Raw genomic sequence first — 18,623 nt, 5'->3', positions numbered from 1 at the left:
GGAAGGAACCGCACAAACCGTGGGTCGGCACGCCAACACCGTGCAACGAGAAGGACAATATTTTGTTCGCATCCACAACGACCATCATGCTAGCAGATGGGGAGAAGGCTAAATTCTAGGATTCAGCGTGGCTGCAGGGGGAGGCCCTAAAAAATATTGCGTGGTTGGTGTATAAAGTATCAAAAAATAAGAAACGGACGATAAAGGATGCCATAACAAATGATAGATGGATCTCGGACATAAATGTGGCCATTATATCGTCAATGACACAGCTTTCAGAATTCACCTTCCTCTGGGCTCGAACAAGAATGGTCCTATAAAACTAGGAATGCTAGACTCCATAGTCTAGAACCTGACCAGACACGGCGAGTACACTACAGCATCGGTGTACAGCGCACAGTTCCAAAGCTTAGCACCCTCGGACATGAAGCACCTAATCTGGAGGATGTGGGCGCTACCCAAGTGCAAATTCTTCTCATGGTTAGCCTTTCAAAATCGACTGTGGATAGTAGATCGACTGATGATGAGAGGATGGCTCAACCAAAAAAGTTTGTATGGTTTCCCATTCGCACGACAAAACATTATTGCATCTGCTAACAAAATTCCATTACATGGTATGAGTCCGGGATAAAATTTTTGAGTGGATGGCTGCACACGTCCTGCCTAGAGGAGATTGGTCTACATTTTCATATGTCAGCCAATGGTGGGCACAAATAGGGTCAATGACCAGCGCACCCCTGAAGGGTTTAAGATCACTAATTATTCTTGTGTCATGGGGAATTTGGAAGGAGCAAAATGGTAGAGTTTTTCAGCACAAGTTCAAAAGCCTAGACCAACTACTCAAAAAAATCAAGGAGGAGGCACGATGTTGGATTTTAGCAGGAGCAAGGCACTTGGGCGATATCTGTCAAATTGAGGAGTGATTGCCTTTTCAACCACACATCTGTACATTCATTTATATTTTCTTCCTTTGTATTTTGGAGTAGGCCTTGTGACTCTCTTCTCTATTAATTTAATACAAGCCTAGCAATCTCTGCCGGGTATACAGTTTCAAAAAAAGGTAATTGTTATTCTAGCTGCTTTCCAAATACTAATTCTGCTTGTGGTAGTGACCCTTTGCTTCCTTAATGTGTAGAGCTTGAGAAGTCGAATAAAGAACTCCAGGAGATAGCCACCGATTGGACCAATGCGTTCAATCGTGTGACTAACCAACACGACAAACTTGTATTGCAAGTTGAGAAGTTGGAGCATAACTTGGAGAAGGAGAAGAAGATGCGCAAGGATGGCGAGGTTGATCTTGTTACTGCCATGGAGACCATCAAAGATCGCAAGGCTAAGGCGAAAATTGCCACATTCACCCTAAATAAGATTTGTGAGGCCACCCGGCTGATTGCGGATATGATAGAGTACCCAGCTGAAGGTGCAGAGACTCGTCCACTATCAGAGATACTCAAGGATGCACCAGAGAAGATTTTTGGCTATATTCAGAAGATGGTGAAGTCTATCTCCCAGCACGTCTTGAGCTTTATGAAGTCTTTCTATCCCTAGGTAAATTTACAACCCGTTGTTGAAGGGATGATGTCAGACTGCTCAGATGAGCAATTGAAGGAGATTATGCGGGAGATGGATCCCATCACTGAAGAATTAGCCAAGCAGCTAGACCTTGAGTAGATCTAGAGATGAACAAAAATTAGTATTTGTATAAATAACAATTGTCAATGCTTCTAATATATTGAAGTCTTTTATGCAATTCTTGTCTTGCTTTGTGACTTGTTATTTTTTAGTGCCTCTCACAATTAATCCTGATCGTTGCTCGTATGATTAATGTGAGTGTCTACGCACAAGGCTTCTTTTGTTTGCCTCATCATATGCATATTGTAGAGTACTTAGGATATGTGTCCTTTTGTGAAGCACGAGTACTCGAGCTATCTGGATAGTAGACTACCGGGCGAGTAGTCAGTTCAAGGTTTCGATGACTAGAGTGTATCTTTAAATCCTCTCTGAGTTGTATTGATGTTATGCTCTAGAAAGCCTGGAACTGCAGACTTGTTATTACAAGCCGCAACTAGACAGATTTGTCTAGTGAATAGTCACTCAGGTAGTTAATTAACTCCTGAGGAACTGATGGCTTCTTTTTTGCAAGCTGCCAAGGGACAGATTTGTCGAAAGAGTTAACTAACTCATGAAGTTTACTGTATACTTGCTTTGCAAGCTGCAATTGGACAATTTTGTCCAGCGAGTTGAATAACTCAGGATGAATACTGCAAACTTGCTTTGCAAGCTGTGATGAAACAAAAATAATTAGTCAAATTACACCGAAAACAAATTTTGCTTTATTGAATTGTAAATACAGCTAAGGTCGATGGTCGATTACATGAATTGTAAATCTAATTTTATGGATAAAAATGACATAGATGCTCGATGTTCCACAAGTTGTCGACATCTTCACCAAAGAGATATTAGAGCCTATACGACCTAGGTCCAGTGACCTTGGAGATGATGAACGGTCCTTCCCATGGTGAGTTTAGCTTGTGCAACCCCTTAGTGTCTTAGAAACGCTTTAGGACCATATCGCCTACATTGAATGAATGTTCTTTGACGTTGCGATCATGATAGCGGCGGATCCCTTCCAGGTACCTTGCGGACTGGACGAATGCTGCACAGCGGGCTTCTTCGAGGCTGTCTAAATCTAGACGCCTTGTTTCTTCTGCTGCGCCTTCCTCATACTACTTGACTGTTGGAAATTTACACATGACATCGGTGGGTAGGACAACTTCAGATCCGTAGACCAGAAAGTAGGGCGCTTTTCCTGTAGGCTTGCACAGCTGGATACGAAGCCTCCAGAGAATATTGGGTAGTTCTTTGAGCCACTTTCCTCCTTTGGTATTTGAGATGTCGTGCAACCTTTTTCTTGAGAGCTTCCAGTACCATCCCGATGGCACGCTCAACCTAGCCATTGGCTCGCGGATGAGCGACACAGACGTACCGGACGCCGATCCCGCTGTTCTTGCAATATTCCCGAAACTCATGATTGTTGAAGTTGGAGCCCAAGTCTATGATGATGCAATTGGGGAACCCGTAGCGGTGGACAATTTCATCGAGGAAGTTGAGTACTCAGTTTGCCTTGAGGTAGGTTATTGGCTTCACCTCGATCCATTTGGTAAACTTGTCAATTGCCACCATTACTCGGTTGAATCCTCCAGGCGCCGTAGGAAGTGGGCCAATCATGTCGATCCCCCAGCATGCAAAGGGCCAAGAGGGTGGTATGGTGATCAGCTTGTAGGCAGGGATGTACTGCTGTTTGGCGAAGAATTGGTACCCTTGGCATCAGCGGACTAGTTCCTCGACGTCAGCGAGAGCTGTAGGCTAATAGAACCCTGATCTAAAAGCTTTACCCAAGATTGTGCATGAGAATGCGTGGTTGCTGCAAATGCCTTTGTGGATCTCCTCCAACATGATCTTGTCGTCTTGCCGTGAGACGCACTTCATGAGCACTCATGATGATGTGCCTCTTCTATAAAGCTTGTCTCCAACTAGAACATAGTTCTTGCTGCACTGTGAGACTTGTTCTACCTCTTTCTTGTCTGAAGGTAGCTTGTGCTCTTTGATGTAGTCGATGAAGGGAGCGGTCCAGTCTACATCGATCATCATAACCTCCCAATATGGTGCGTTAGGATCTCGATCAGTGGTTGTTGATGGTGCTGGCTCCGTTATGGATGACTTGTGTAGCTCATGGACGAAAACCCCTGCTGGAACTTGAGCGCGAGTAGATTCGAGCTTTGATAGGACGTCTGCAGCAACGTTGTTGTCGTGGACGACATGGTGGAACTCCAAACTAGAGAATTTGTTCTCTAGCTTGCGTACTTCTAGACAGTACGCATCCATGTTCTCCTTGTGGCAGTCCCACTCGTCGTTGACTTGATTGATCACCACCAGTGAGTCGTCGTAGACCAACAATCGCTTTATTCCTAGCGAGATTGCCAGGCAAAGCCCATGCAGAAGCGCCTCATATTCAGCTTTGTTGTTGGACACTTCCCAAAATATTTGCAGGACGTACTTGAGTTGTTCGCCTTTGGGAGATATTAAGAGTACCACTGCACCAACGCCCTTGATCTTGAGTGATCCATCGAAATACATGACCATATGCTCTAGACGCTCCATTAGCGTTGGTAGTTGATTCTCCCGCCACTCTGCCATGAAATCGACTAGGACTTGGGACTTGATTGCGGTCCTCGACTTGAATTCTAGGGACAATGCTTCAAGTTCTACCGCACACTTAGATATTCTTCCTATTGCATCCTTATTGTGGAGAATTTCTTCGAGGGGGGAATGTGTGACGACGGAGATCTTGTGCTCCTGGAAGTAATGACGTAACTTCCGCGAGGTGAGCAGTATCGCGTACAACAGCTTCTGGATCAGTGGATATCTGGTCTTGGAATCTGACATCACCTCGTTATGAAGTAGACATGCCTCTGTAATTTGAATACATGGCCTGGTTCCAATCTTTCAACCAAGATCAACGTGCTGACAATGTGACTAGTCGTGGTGATGTAAGCAGCAAGTCTTCGTTGGGGTTTGGCTCCGTGAAGACCGATGGCTTTGATAAGAAGTCCTTCAATTGTTGTAGGGCTTGATTTGCCTCCTCGGTCCAATGAAACTTGTCTTGCCGCTTGACTAATTTGAAGAAGGGTAGGCCCCATTCTTCAAGCCTTGAGATGAATTTGTTGAGGGCCGTCATGCATCCAGTCAGCTTCTGGACGTCCTTGATGCCTGATGGGGCATGAAAGTCAGTGATGGCAGAGATCTTCTCTGGATTTGCCTCAATTCCTCGGTGACTGATGATGAAATTGAGTAGTTTCCCGGATGGCACGCCAAAGACGCACTTTATCAAGTTTAGCTTAAACCGGAATTCTTGCAGGCTGGCGAAGGTCTCTTCCAAGTCAGTGATCAAATCGTCGGGATTTCTAGTCTTTATGACCACATCATCCACGTACGCTTCGACACTGTGGTGTAGCTGTTTCTTGAAGCACTCCTAGATTGCCCGTTGATAAGTAGCGCCTGCGTTCTTTAACCTTAAAGACATTGTTGTGTAGCAGAAAGCTCCGTATGGGGTGATGAACGCGGTCTTGATCTGGTCTTTCTCCTTGAGAGGTATCTAGTGATACCCCGAGTAGCAATCGAGGAAATAGAGGAGGACGCATCCAGCTGTGGAGTCGATGACTTGATCAATCCTAGGGATCTTGAAGGGATCCTTTGGACAGTGCTTGTTGAGGTCTGTGTAGTCGACAAACATGCTCCACTCATTGTTATTTTTTTTTGCACCAAGACGGGATTAGCAAGCCACTCTGGATGATACACTTCTTTTATGAAGTCCGCCACAAGTAGTTTGGCCAGCTCTTTCTTGATGGCTTTCCTTCTATCATGGGCGAATCGTCGTAGGTGTTGCCTTTTTGGTGTAGCTTTTGGATTCACATTGTGTGAGTGCTCGATCAACTCCCTGGGCACCCTCGGCATGTCCGTTGGTTTCCACACGAAGATGTCTCGGTTGGCCCGGAGGAAGCTGACGAGTGCACTTTCCTATTTAGGATCCAGCCATGTGCCAATCAGGGCTATCTTGGAGCTATCACGAGTTTCAAGGTCAATGGCTTTGACGTCTACTTCACTTGCAGGCTTGAACTTGGTTGCCCCTGACTTCTTTTCTGGAATCTCGAGTTCTGATGGGGACAACTTCTTGGATGTAGCGAAGACTTGCATCATCGAGTTTGGTACTTGAGTAGTTGCTGCTAGCTCCACGGCTTCTGTGTCGCAATCGTACGACCTTTTTAAGTCTCCGTGTAGGGAGAGTACTCCCTTGGGTCCGGCATGTTGAGTACTAAGTACACGTAGTGCAGGATGGACATAAATTTAGCCAATGCTGATCTTTTGAGGATGGCATGGTACGATGTTTAGAAGTCTGCCACCTTGAACCAGATGTATTTTGTCCGGTAGTGTTCTTTGGTCCCAAAGGTAACTGGCAAAACCATCTATCTGAGGGGTACAGCCGCGTTGCTCGGGATGATCCCGTTGAACAGAGAGTTCATCGGGGTGAGCATATCGGTGCTGTCGAGGCATCTTCTTTAGTGTCTTGGTGAATATGATGTTGAGATCACTGCCACCGTCGATGAGTACTTTGGTAAGTCTGGAGCCAGCGACAACCGGGTCCAAGATGAGGGGATACCATCTTGGATCTAAGAAACTAGTCCATTAGTCCTTTCTGGAGAAGGTAATTGGCACCTCAGACCACTGCTTCTTCAGGAGCTCCTTAAATGAGGGCCTATCTTGGTTCTTGCCGACACCTTTCTTGGACGACTGCGAGATTGCCGCAACAGTATTGTCTGGCTTGCGCCTGCCGTTCTGACTTCCCAAGTAGTTATATCGGTTGTCATAGTTGGGCGATCATTGTGGTTCTTATCATTGCGTTGGCCATTGTTCTGATTGTTGTTGTTCTGACCTTTGTTGTGATTGGACTCAAACCTTTTGATCTCCCTGTGTTCTTCATTGTCTTCTTCATCTGCCCACGTCTGTGCCATGATCTTGAGAGATTTGACATCAGTGGGGTGTCTTCTGCCAAAGTGTTGAAACATCCATCGGTTGCGGAGTCCAGTCTGGAAGCAGTTAATTACGTCGCGCTCCATGACATCCACGATTGTGGACTTCTTGTCAAAGAAGCAACGTAAGTAGCTCTACAGAGTCTCGCCTTCTTGTTGCTTGACCTAGGACAAGTCGATCCTTTTGCCAAGATGTTGCATTGCCCCCGCATAGTTGTTGGTGAACGCCACCTTGAGGTCCTTCCATGAGTTGATGGAGTTCTTATCCAATGATTCGAGCCATGTGAGTGGTGCCACCACCATGCAGATGGGGAAGTAGATGACTTTGGTATCGTTATTTCCCCTAGCTAATTGTACTGACAGCGAGTAGCACCGGAGCCATTGGACTAGGTCTTGTTTGCCATCGTACTTGGTGATGCCCGAGGGTTTGAACTTTTCGGGTACAATTGTCCTCCTCACACGTCTAGAGAAGGTGGGGAACCCATCAGTATCATCCCCTAGGTGTTCGACTTCTTGCTCACGCTCACGGCGCTGTTCATCGATGATGGTACGAGCATCGCGGCTGGTGTTGATCTTGCTACGGAGGTCTCCTACTGGGCGTTCAAGCTCTAGATTAGCCTCACGATGGCCACGGCCTCCCGAGGGTCTTGCCCGACTACCTTTAGTTCTAGTTTGGCATGGTCCTGCGCCTCCAAGTTGACTTGGTCTGGATAGAGGGCCTCTATGGTTGCTGCCATGTTGAATTTGTTGGGATGCGAAGCGTTAGACTGACTGTATCGGATTTTGCTAATCGAGTTGTTCATACGTGAGTTCCACCAGTTCAGCCAACTGTCTAGTGTACTTGTTCTAGGGCATCGCGTGAGTGATGAGATCAATAGACGCGACGGTAGCCAGGGGAGTACAATAGTGACGCATTTGAACTGCTTCAAAGGCATTATCCAGGTTTTGGATTGGTAGATCCACTGCAAGGTGGTGGCGGCGCTCTGCTCTTACGGTGTTTCTTGCTCGTCGTCGAGTTCTTTGAGCTTTGGTCTCTTTCTCCGACAACATTGGTGGTGACCTCATTCTACGAGACGTCATCTGGGTGACGCTCATGTTGCAGGTTTATGTCCCGTTGCTCTACTTCTTCGTCCTCTTGTCCAGCAACAACAGCGAAGAGTTCTCACTCTAGAGAGTAGCTTCCCGAGCTTGAAGTGATGACATATGTGGTGCCGCCTTCCTCATAGATGGGTGACAGAGGAGCTCCCTCCTGGCACGGGAGAGTGTCGAGGTAGGTGATGAGGCACGAATCGTCGTCCTTGGCAAGAGCGGGTGGCTTCATGTTGGGCTAGTAAACGAATCTACCTTGTGGAGTTGATGTGATTACCAAGCCCTGCTACGGACCTGATAAAGGAGTCTCCTCGTTTGGATCCGAGTAGTAGTCGAGGTCCTCGATCGTATCCGTATCGGATTGTGATCTAGACAGGGCTGCCTGATAAGCAGTGGTCGTGTTGCAGAGTCTGAACGGGAATCGACTCTGATGGTAATCTGACTCGCACGATGGCTTATGCGCCGGCTCGTGCAAGTCAATCCGACCGGCGGAAGTTGTACTCAGACTCGAACCCCCAGCCTCTGACTAGGTCAGAAATTAAAAATTCGCCAAAATTCTTAATGAGATCCTCCAGAGGTTGGCGCTGGAACTTCATGGTTTGCTGCTTCTTCTCCAGGACCGACACAATGTGGCGGCGGAAATTTCTAGCGCCGTCTGCGTTGCAAACCCAGGAGCTCAAGACGAACATTGCGCCTAGTTTAAACACGATGATTGACTTGATGATGACTTGTGCCATCGAGTTTGCCAGTGGATTCTTGGCGAGATCCCCTACCTGGCATGCTAGCTGTCGGTGCGTAGACCCGGCAACCTACCGAGGGGGGTGCCCGAGGTAGTGTTTTTTTGGTAGGGCTCATCGAGATCAGGAACTCGAAGGTAAACGCAGACGCACCATTTAGACAGGTTCGGGCCGCTAGATTGCGTAATACCCTACGTCCTGTGTGTTTGTTGAATTGAATTGCTTTGGAGAGGGTCCCTGCCTCGCCTTATATAGTCGGGGCAGGGTTATAGGTCGGTTGGTTACAAGAATACTAATCGGATATGACTAGTAGAAGCCTACCCTATTACAACGAGTACTTTCCTAATCTTAGACTAGTTTCTATCTTTCCATGTGGACTATGTCGTCCTGCGCCATGGTCTCCATGTCAGATGTGTCTCGGTATCCAACCTCATATTTGGATCTGTCGAAACCTTCTTGTGGGCCCACAGATGTATGTACGATAGAGCTTTCTTGAAACCATTCAAGAGGTGTGGAACCAGCCGGTCAATACACAGGATGCCATTCTACGTATGCATGTTAAGCATATTCGCACAACAAAAGCACTCAAGTTGTGGAAACACCAAAATATGGGTAATCTGGCCCTCCACCTAGCTATAGCAAACGAGGTCCTCCTCTTCCTCAACAAGGCACAAGAACAATGCCCGCTCACTCCCGAGGAACTAGAATTCCGACGATATCTAAAGGCCAAATCCGTTGGCCTTGCGGCCATTCAGAGAGCACGTGCGAGATAACACTCAAGACTAATGTGGTTAAAAAAAAGGAGATGCATGTACACGGCTCTTCATGCTACATGCTAATAACAAAAAAATGAAAACTCCACATTCCATCCCTAAGCACCCCACATGGCAACACATCTGACCACCAACAAAAAGAAGAAGCAATTTATGAGCACTTTATCGGCCTCTTGGGGTAAATGCAAGAGAGATCACTTTGTCTCAATTGGAGTCACCTAGGTTATCAACCGCATGACCTGATGGAACTGGAAGCACCCTTTGAGGAGATAGAGATCAAGAAGATAGTATTATAGATGCTGGCTGAGAAATCACTGAGCTCGGACAGTTTCATTGGCCTGTTCTACAAAAAATGCTAGCCGACCATAGGAACCAACTTGATGGAGGCTCTGAGCGCTTTTCATTCTCTAAAAACAAGACGCCTAGAACTAATCAATGAAGCCAACATAGTGCTACTGCCAAAAAAAAGATGGAGCAACAAACGTCGCCAACTTCCGACCAATCAGCCTCATTAGTAGCCTTGCAAAAATAATCACCAATATCCTGGCGGATAGGCTCGCTCCAAAATTAAATGAACTAGCCTCAGTCGGCCAGAATGCCTTCATAAGAAAATGGTGCATACATGATAATTTTGTCTACGTTCAGAGTGTGATAAAAGCCTTGCACAAAGCGAAACAGCCATCCCTATTCATCAAATTGGACATCTCCAAAGTTTTTGTCTCCCTCAGTTGGACTTTCCTTATTGAGACAATGGGTGCCATAGGTTTTGGTCAAAAGTGGCGCAACTGGGTTACTACTTTGCTGGCCACATCTTCATCCAGAGTGCTCCTAAACGGAATACTGGGGAAAAAATTCAAACACGCTAGAGGGCTACGATAGGGCGACCCGCTATCCCCCATGTTATTCCTCCTGGACATCGATCCTCTCCACAAAATCTTCGAACTGGCAGTTGCTAGGAACATCATCAGCCTGATTCTTCCTACAGCAGCCAAGCTTAGATGCTCCCAGTAGGCGAACAACGCGGCGATTTTCACCAACCCGGACCGAGAGGAACTACACCACATAAATCAACTCTTGGAGATTTTTGGAAAGTGCTCAGGTCATAAAGTTAACATGAATAAGACTGAGATTTTTCCCATTCGCTGCACAGACGACCTCATCACCGACGCCCTGCCAACTTTCCTCGGGAAAATTTCACCCTTTCTCGGGAAATACTTGGGCCTCCCTTTGCACACATGAAAGCTTCGGCGAGTAGACGTCCAACCTCTAATAGACAAGATTGGTGCCCGGTTGCCGGGATGGAAAGGGAAAATGTTAACCTCAACCGGAAGGGTGACACTAGTCAAAAGTGTTCTACCTTCACAACCCATTTACCACTTAACGGTCTTTTCAACGCAAAAGTGGCTCGTCAAACAAATTGATTGTATGAGGAGGAGTTTCCTTTGGAAGGGAGAGGAACTGAAAAGTGTCAATGGAGGTCACTATCTTGTTAACTGGCCGACCGTTTGCACACCTAAAGATTTGGGAGGCCTGGGCATCCTAGACTTAGAGCAGTTTGCACGGGCACTACACCTACGCTGGTGCTGGTTCCAATGGAGAAACAATGACAGACCATGGGTTGGGATGGACATACCTTGTAACAAAGATGACAAAGAGTTGTTCCATGCTTCCACAACGGTGAAGGTGGGCAATGGAAACAAAGCAAGTTTTTGGCACTCAAACTGGCTGGACGGGTCCTCACCAAAAAATCTAGCACCACTGCTCTTCCAAAGATCAAGGCGTAAAAAGTTCACAGTAAACAGGGCACTGCGGAACAACTACTGAATAGCATAGGTGTGCCCATTAACAACGGGGGAAGAAATAAGAGAGTACGCAATGCTTTGGGAAAAAAAATTCAGACCTAAGATTTTGATCCAGACTCTGACGATCAGATTCATTGGAGATGGACGGCAAATGAAGAATATTCAACACAAAGTGCGTACCGCATTCAGTTTGAGGGCTACACAAAAAAATTCAACATCAGGCCAATATGGAAAGCCAAAATAGAACTCAAATGCCGGTTCTTTGCATGGATCCTATTGCAAAAGAAAATATTGACAGCCCGACAATTTGGAGAAGAGAGGATGGCCAAATAACCCTCATATAAACTTTGCACCTCGGAACCGGAATCACCGACGCACCTATGCAAAGACTGCACGTTCACACGACAAGTCTGGGAACGACTAGTGATTTGGTTTAATTTGACTGGCCTTCCTCCAAGTTCAGTGACGACCTCGATTCTTGGATGGTGGAAAAAGTGTAGAGTAAAAGTGCAAAAACAGAACAAATCGACTTTTGACGGCGTCATGATCTCCTTCTGGTGGAATATTTGGAAAGAACAGAATCGGCGGACATTCAACCAAGAGTACAAAATAGTTGATGAAGTAGCATTCCTAACCAGAGAAGACGTTCAACAGTTCAATTTCGCGACACAACAGGCGGCTCAGTTTCCCAGCTAGTTTTTTTTTTCTTTCTCCCAATAGTTGTGTTTTTCTTTTTCGGTTGTGGTTCGGTGGGCGGGTCGTCGGTGGACCGCCTTTCAGTCGCCTTTGTAGTTTTTATTTTCTCTTTCTTTTAATAAAAATTTGGCAAATCTCTTGCTGTCCATTCAAAAAAAAAGTAATTTTTCTCAGAAGACTTTCCAATTGCTTGACCGAGATCAAGACTTGAATGGAAAGGAAACCATCAACAGAAGAGAAGTGGTAAAGTACACAAAATTTACTGTGTAGAAGAAGTGTCTGTTCCTATTTCACTTCCTGTAGAAACTACTAGAGAGGCTGGCTTTTATGACTATGACAGGACACCTTTGTCAACCAAGTCATTACGCTACCGAATATGTTAGGTTATCGTTGGTATAAAAATCAGCATGTAGTTCATCACCGTTTGTTCACTGGGGAAAAACGATGCAAGTAGGATAGCTCGTCAAAATAAGACATCAGACTCAAAATCTGAACAGAGATGTGAATCAAGATGTTGAGCAGCACCGCATGCATAGCTCAGAACAAACCTTCTTTAACACCGGAGATAACATCAGAAAAATTTCTGGATTGTAATGACAGCACATTGTGATCTCAATTTGGAAAACAACAATGACCAGCATAGTCAAACTGGGATCACTTAGTTTAATTAACCCAATGAGTGACAACATAAACTTCACAATTGATTTCTGGACTAAACGCTGACATGGAAAGGACAAATCTGTGGATGCACAATACAACCAAGGCTAGATCACCTGCTAATGCTAGTTAAACTGAACACTGGTGGTGTGTCGTGGCTTACATCATACAGTGGACTGCCTGTAATTAACTGAGTTGTTAGCAAATTAGTTAGGAGATGATGCTGATAGTAGCTTACTTGCTACTCAATATCATATAACTGTACACGAATACTGACAACTGTTGTTTGACCTGGTTGTTGATCTATCAAAATGAAGTAAACTTAAACAAAGTGCTACTTGGTGATTCTCACTATGCTTCCTTGAAAGGGTTCAGACAACAGCAATTGTACATTGTTAATAGTTCAAGCTGCAGATGAAATGTGTTAGCTTTCACAGAACGTAAAAAATGTTAACTTCAGTTGACTTTTATGGATTAGTACCTGAGTTGTAGTGGAGGAATAGTTCAGCATGGTAGAATCAAGTAATTAACGAAAATAACATGTAATGTATGTTTATATGTTAGGTAAAAACGATGACAGGACAGCACAGACAGATGTGAAACTATGTAACGTCAGAATTTTGACCTTGGATTACTGAGTTTCAATGTACCAAGTACTATCCAAGTTGCATCTTCAACCCTGTGTGCTTAGCATAGACTATTCTCTTTTGGCATGGTCCTCACTCAACCATAATTTTACTCTTCATGCAGTGATTCAGCAATTAATTTATTATATGGCTAGTTTATTGCCCCTGTAATCATCATTAGCGATAACAGTGGGAATGAGCTAAAGATAAGGCTGCACTAGTCAGCTTCGAGGAAATAGCCCAAGGTTAACTTGTCTCTGTGCACACAAGAATGACGCAAGGTGTACTATTGTTCTCGCTTACTTAACAATGACTTCCTAAAGATCTGAAATAAAGGGCATATTTGGCAGTGCTGCATACCAATGTTTGAGGCAAGCAACTTTGCAATTCTCTGGAGCATCAGGTTGAACAATTTTTTTAAGGAGGAGCTTTGTTTTCCATTTTCTAAAAATAGTATACTCTCAATCAAATTGAAATAGGAAACGAAATAAGTAAACATGCCATTTGAAAACAAAACAGAGGTAATTTGGAGAGCTGGCCATTTCCTTGCAAAAAGACAATGAAAAGCTATGATGGTTCTCAAGTCTACTTGGAAAGCATGGGCAAATGACAGCTTGTCCGCATCTAAGGTGGTACTGCTTAAGCAATTCTGAGAAAGTAGACCCAAAAATTTCTCAAGCAGATCAGCTTCAAGATTACACCTGTGCCAAGACCATTGATGCAATAATTGACGGCCTAATCAACGATCAGCTATATATTATAGCAGAATAAAGGAATGACTAATTCAAATGTCAACTGCTTAATTAGGGGGTGTTTGGATCTTTAGTCCGGACTAAAATTCATGTCACATCTAATGTTCGGAGGCTAATTAGGAGGACTAAACATGAGCTAATTATAAAACTAATTACACAGATGAAGGCTAATTCCCGAGATGAATCTATTAAGCCTAATTAATCCATCATTAGCACATGTTTACTGTAGCACCATATTGTCAAATTATGGACTAATTAGGCTTAATAGATTCGTCTCGCAATAGCCTCCATCTGTGCAATTGATTTTGTAATTAGTTTACGTGTAATACTCTTAATTAGTATCTAAACATTCGATGTAATATGAATTTCGATGTGACAGGAATTTTAGGAACTTCTAAAGAACCAACACGGCCTTACAGTTGGTGCGAGAAAACCAAAGACGATCCGGTCACACCAACCTTTTGTCCAATGAAGATAAAATTGCAAGGGCCAAGGGGTGCTCACCTCTTTCTTCAGCAACTAAACATTTTAAATGTCAACCCTGGATTTGTAATGTGTGAACACATGCATCGGCAGCTTGGGCTGTGATAATATTGTACGGCAAATCAGGAGACTTCTCTTATCTCTGGTGACAATACATGTTTGACATTGTAACAGGATAAAATACAGCTACAATTGTGTGATGGATCAAGGTCTTATTCATACGGAAGCATAACTGTAACTCTGGGATATCCTGTGGGAAAGAACAAACAATTCAGTCCGAAGTGAGTAATATTTGATGAGTTTGAATAACGACGACCAATTAGTGCTTATCATTATGCCCCTCCATTTCTTCATTCTGATCAAATTTCTCCAAAAACACTTATCTGTCATGAAGCCATTAAACTACTGAAGAGACCATTTAATTATGCACGCCATCTAGATGGATAAGAAAGAACTCCCTATCTGCGACACACCTTATATACTCCTTGTGAACAGCGATGGAGTAATGAACGGTGGCTTGTCTCCTTTCCACTAGCTGTCTGGTTCTTAGCACATGCATCCTTTGCAGTTAGGGCTGCTTCTTGTGCTGCAAGAAAAGGTTAGGTGGTGATATTATTGTCCAGAAAAAGCATTAGAAAACAGAAATATGTATGATACTGGATATCTACAGCTGCTTCAGAAAGTTAAATATTTTAGCGATTAAAGTTAAGCCCCCTGCATTTTCATGATGTAAATAACGATGGGAAACTGTCTGCAAGCAGTTTTTTTTATTTGGGAATCAGTTCGCAGAAACCCTAAGAGTACAAACAATACTAAAACAAGTATAGTAACAAGAGTCCAGCACTCCAAGATGAATCCTAAACAAACAAGAAAGAAAATACAATCTGCTGGGGCAACTGGTAAATAATCAGAAAATAAGGACAGAGCAACTGAAAGAAAAGAGAATGATATCCAACTAATGTGAATCCCCAGACAAGCAAGACATCATGTTCCTTTGAATAGAAGAGTTGAATGTGTACAGCCAAGTAGCAAAAGCATCCAAAATATTCTGTAAGCAGCTGTAGCCGGATAAATCAGAGAAAAAATGTATGTAACCAAATTGACTATTTCACATTTCATTCATAGTAGGTAATTAAACCAATAATTCCCATTGCTTTCTTCTGGTACAGCAAATGGGTATGCATTCACAAGTGAAATTTATGCGCTCAGGAAAGAAGAACACAGACGAGATCCAATAATTCAACAATTTCCAACACTGCAGAAGGTCATATCAATCAGGCAACATTTTTGGCAACCCAAGAATGGGTACGACTAAATATCATGCTAACTGATAGATGCTACAGACTGAATACTGGGGGAAAGAACAAGAATACACCAAGGCGCTACATAATCTATTGAGCTGCCAAGCACGTTCCTTGTTCTCATTGCTTATTACTAAGCAATTACAGTCTTCCAGTCGAAGTGATGATGATCAACGGAAGGCCCAAGGCCCAGCTCTCTATGTACTTATTTCATTTGATCACCTTCCTTTCAGCAATGTATTTACACCAAACACATGTGCTCCAAGAAACCAAGGCAGCCTCACATGCACAGGAGTTCAATGGTCCAAAATTCTTGGGCCCATGTATGTTGATCCGACAAGATAAAAATCTTCTGGTGGTTCACTCTCCTCCAGCCACTCATATCTATCCGCTCCAGGCAATATCATCGAGCCTCCTGTAAAATGCACCTCGCAAGTCAGTTAGCAGTATTTTATCTTTCTGTTAGTATGCTTACAAGTTACAATGTGTAATATGACAAGGGAACACGGTACAGGATATTGAACTTAAGGTGTGAGTAGACAACATTCACAGTAGTTTTAGCACGTACTTTCAGTGAGTAGGAGCCTGATAGTTATTTTGGCACAAACAAAGAGTCCTGGATTGAGCATTTTAGGAAGATATTGAACAAAAACATGACGCTTGCTCAACCAATGTTTTGTATGGGACTACAATCATATAATTTTAAAGGACAGACATACAAATTTAACAAGTGGGCAGGTTATAGGATATGCATATCAATATCTTATTTATTTTATGCTAGAATTTAATTTCTATACACATATTTGGATAAGGATACGTGCTGAATGTTGAATCCAAAGATAAATATATACTAGGCCGAGCCAAAAATTGCTGGTTTAAGAAGCAATGATATTCCATCTGTAACATCGAATGTATCAGCCATGTTAACTCAGGTAACAAATCTTACCAACAGAGATTGCAGAGGAAGAGACATTGTAGTACTGGCAGTGCCTTCCCCTGCCATCATCATATGGAGGGCCAAGGACATCAAGCACGGCACAAGCATTCTGTGCGGTAAAGCAATGCATATTACCACCATCTTCTGGATATAGTACCGATGTTTCACGAGGTGCAGTCAAGATGCCATCAGCCTTCACTTTTGCCAAACGTGGTCCTTGCAATGGGACATCTAAGATCAAAGGAAAAGAGAAAACAAAAGAAATGTATTAGATTATGTGTGAGAACGTTATGCTTAGGGAAAATAATCATACCAGGTGCGTCTTGTTGGGCTGCCCAGTCATAAGATTTCACATGCATGGTTCCAAACAAAAGCTTGCTAAACACAGTCATCCCAGGGTGATTATGGAGAGGAATGACACCCCTTGAAGGCAAACAAAAGATGCCGATCTGTAGGAATAAGTACAGACATATACGCTTTAATAATCCAACGTGAAGCTTCAATATATGCTAAAAAATCAATATTTGTGGTTTTTTTAGTGATGAATAAGCATACCGAGAAAGCCTCACAATTGTATAGGTGCAAGTACGTGATTTTAGGAGTGCCACGGGGATCAACACGTCGAAAATATGACATGTTGGGAATTAGACCAACATCTGCTGCTGTGATACTATCTGCGGGACACAAATGGCGAAACCTATATCAGCGGAACAGAAAATATGCGTGAAACTTGGACAGTTCAACTCTCTTGCAGTTGCAGACTCTCTTAACTGGAACTCGGGAAGAAATTAACATCATATAGTACATCCATCAGGAGGAATAAATAAATATTCTCAAGGATGGTACAACAACAGCTACCACCATTGCCATTATTCGAGAAACATGCTCAACTGTGCTAGGCAAGTGCATTGTCACTAACTATTCGTGGTACCTGGCAAGCTTTAGGCGGTCAAATGAAATAAAAAAGACCCCTGGTGCAGCTCCAAGATGGACGTAATCTTGATTCTATCCCACCCCCACAAAGCGAGATAATACCAGCAGTTTCATCATATGTGTGTATATACCATGGGCAGCACATGGTTTCTGTTATTATTGTCCCAGTAGTCTTTATTTTCACAAGGAACATACAACTGGCACAAGTCAGGCATTGCATTGTGTATTTCATTCTGACCAATAGCATGCTACATGCAAGCTGCAGCTAAATCACGCCACAAACTGGCATTGTTGCATCACAGCATGGTAGTTACATCAAAATCCAATGTGCTATTCCATTGGTCGCTTGCTGGTTTATTTATTTGCAGAAGATTTCCTTCTTGAGAAGAAGTAAGAATCTAAGTTGGTGAATCCACCTCAAGCAATTGCATGTATATACTAGATGAGTCTAGAGTCTGTTCAGTTTCTTTGAGCGGCTCAACAATCCGTGTTCCCCGTTTCTACCGAAGTGTAATTCTCATCTCTAAAGAAAACCAGAAACTTCACCACAGGATCAGCATGGTTACTTACGTCCCCACCCAACGATGAACTACGATTCTATGAACGAATTGGACACAGATCTATAACGTCGAACATAACGCATGCACACAACCACGAGCACAAAGTCGCGATCTCCGGAACCACGAGATGAAGAGAGAATCAATTACCTAGAACGGACTTGACCCTCTCGATACCGGCCGGTGGTGGAACCGCGCCTGGATCAGCGCCGTTGAAGACCTCGCGGCACGCCTCGAAGAGCCGCTGCACGGCGGCGACGGGCGCGGCCATCGCTTGGGGCGCCCCCGCGCCGCGCCGCGGCTGTCGCTGCCGCCGCCGACGGATAGCGCCGCCGACCCTCGACGCCGACCTGCTGCCTTCCAGCTCCGGGAGGCCGCCGCTGGCCTTCACCTGCATCAACGCCCTCGTGGGAATGCGGAGGGCTTGAGGAGAGCTGATGGTGATGGGGTCTAGAGGCGAAGGGTTTTGGACAACGGCTGCCAAGCAAGCGTTCGGAGTTCTTGAGTGGGCTGGGAAATTTAGGAGTAACCGAAGATTTTTATAGTGAACGTGGAGACTGGTGAGTATTCTGTACTTCTTTTTTAGACTAGTGAATATTCTATGTACTGCAAAATGCTTTTTGCAACACGGCTTCGTATTGAAACAAAATACTTCCTACAGACAGCAGTACAATCAATCATTTCAAACTTTGA

At 44.2% G+C, this 18,623-nt stretch overlaps 1 protein-coding gene across 1 annotated transcript; it reads right to left on the bottom strand.

Moving 5' to 3' along the window:
* Positions 1-15,441: 15,441 nt before the first annotated feature.
* Positions 15,442-18,393, bottom strand: LOC101759093 (plant cysteine oxidase 2). Its single transcript, XM_012845946.2, has 5 exons — positions 18,081-18,393; positions 16,996-17,114; positions 16,754-16,889; positions 16,450-16,671; positions 15,442-15,918 (listed from the first exon to the last, which is right to left on the bottom strand). Exons 1-5 carry the CDS (start codon positions 18,325-18,327, stop codon positions 15,800-15,802), a joined length of 843 nt encoding a protein of 280 aa, XP_012701400.1. The 5' UTR covers positions 18,328-18,393; the 3' UTR covers positions 15,442-15,799.
* Between the last annotated feature and the right edge of the window lie 230 nt (positions 18,394-18,623).

The sequence above is a fragment of the Setaria italica genome, chromosome V (genome assembly GCF_000263155.2).
Source record: "Setaria italica strain Yugu1 chromosome V, Setaria_italica_v2.0, whole genome shotgun sequence".
Taxonomy (NCBI): domain Eukaryota; kingdom Viridiplantae; phylum Streptophyta; class Magnoliopsida; order Poales; family Poaceae; genus Setaria; species Setaria italica.
Note: the sequence above shows the minus strand (reverse complement) of the source record. Positions and strands in the feature narration are given on the sequence as shown.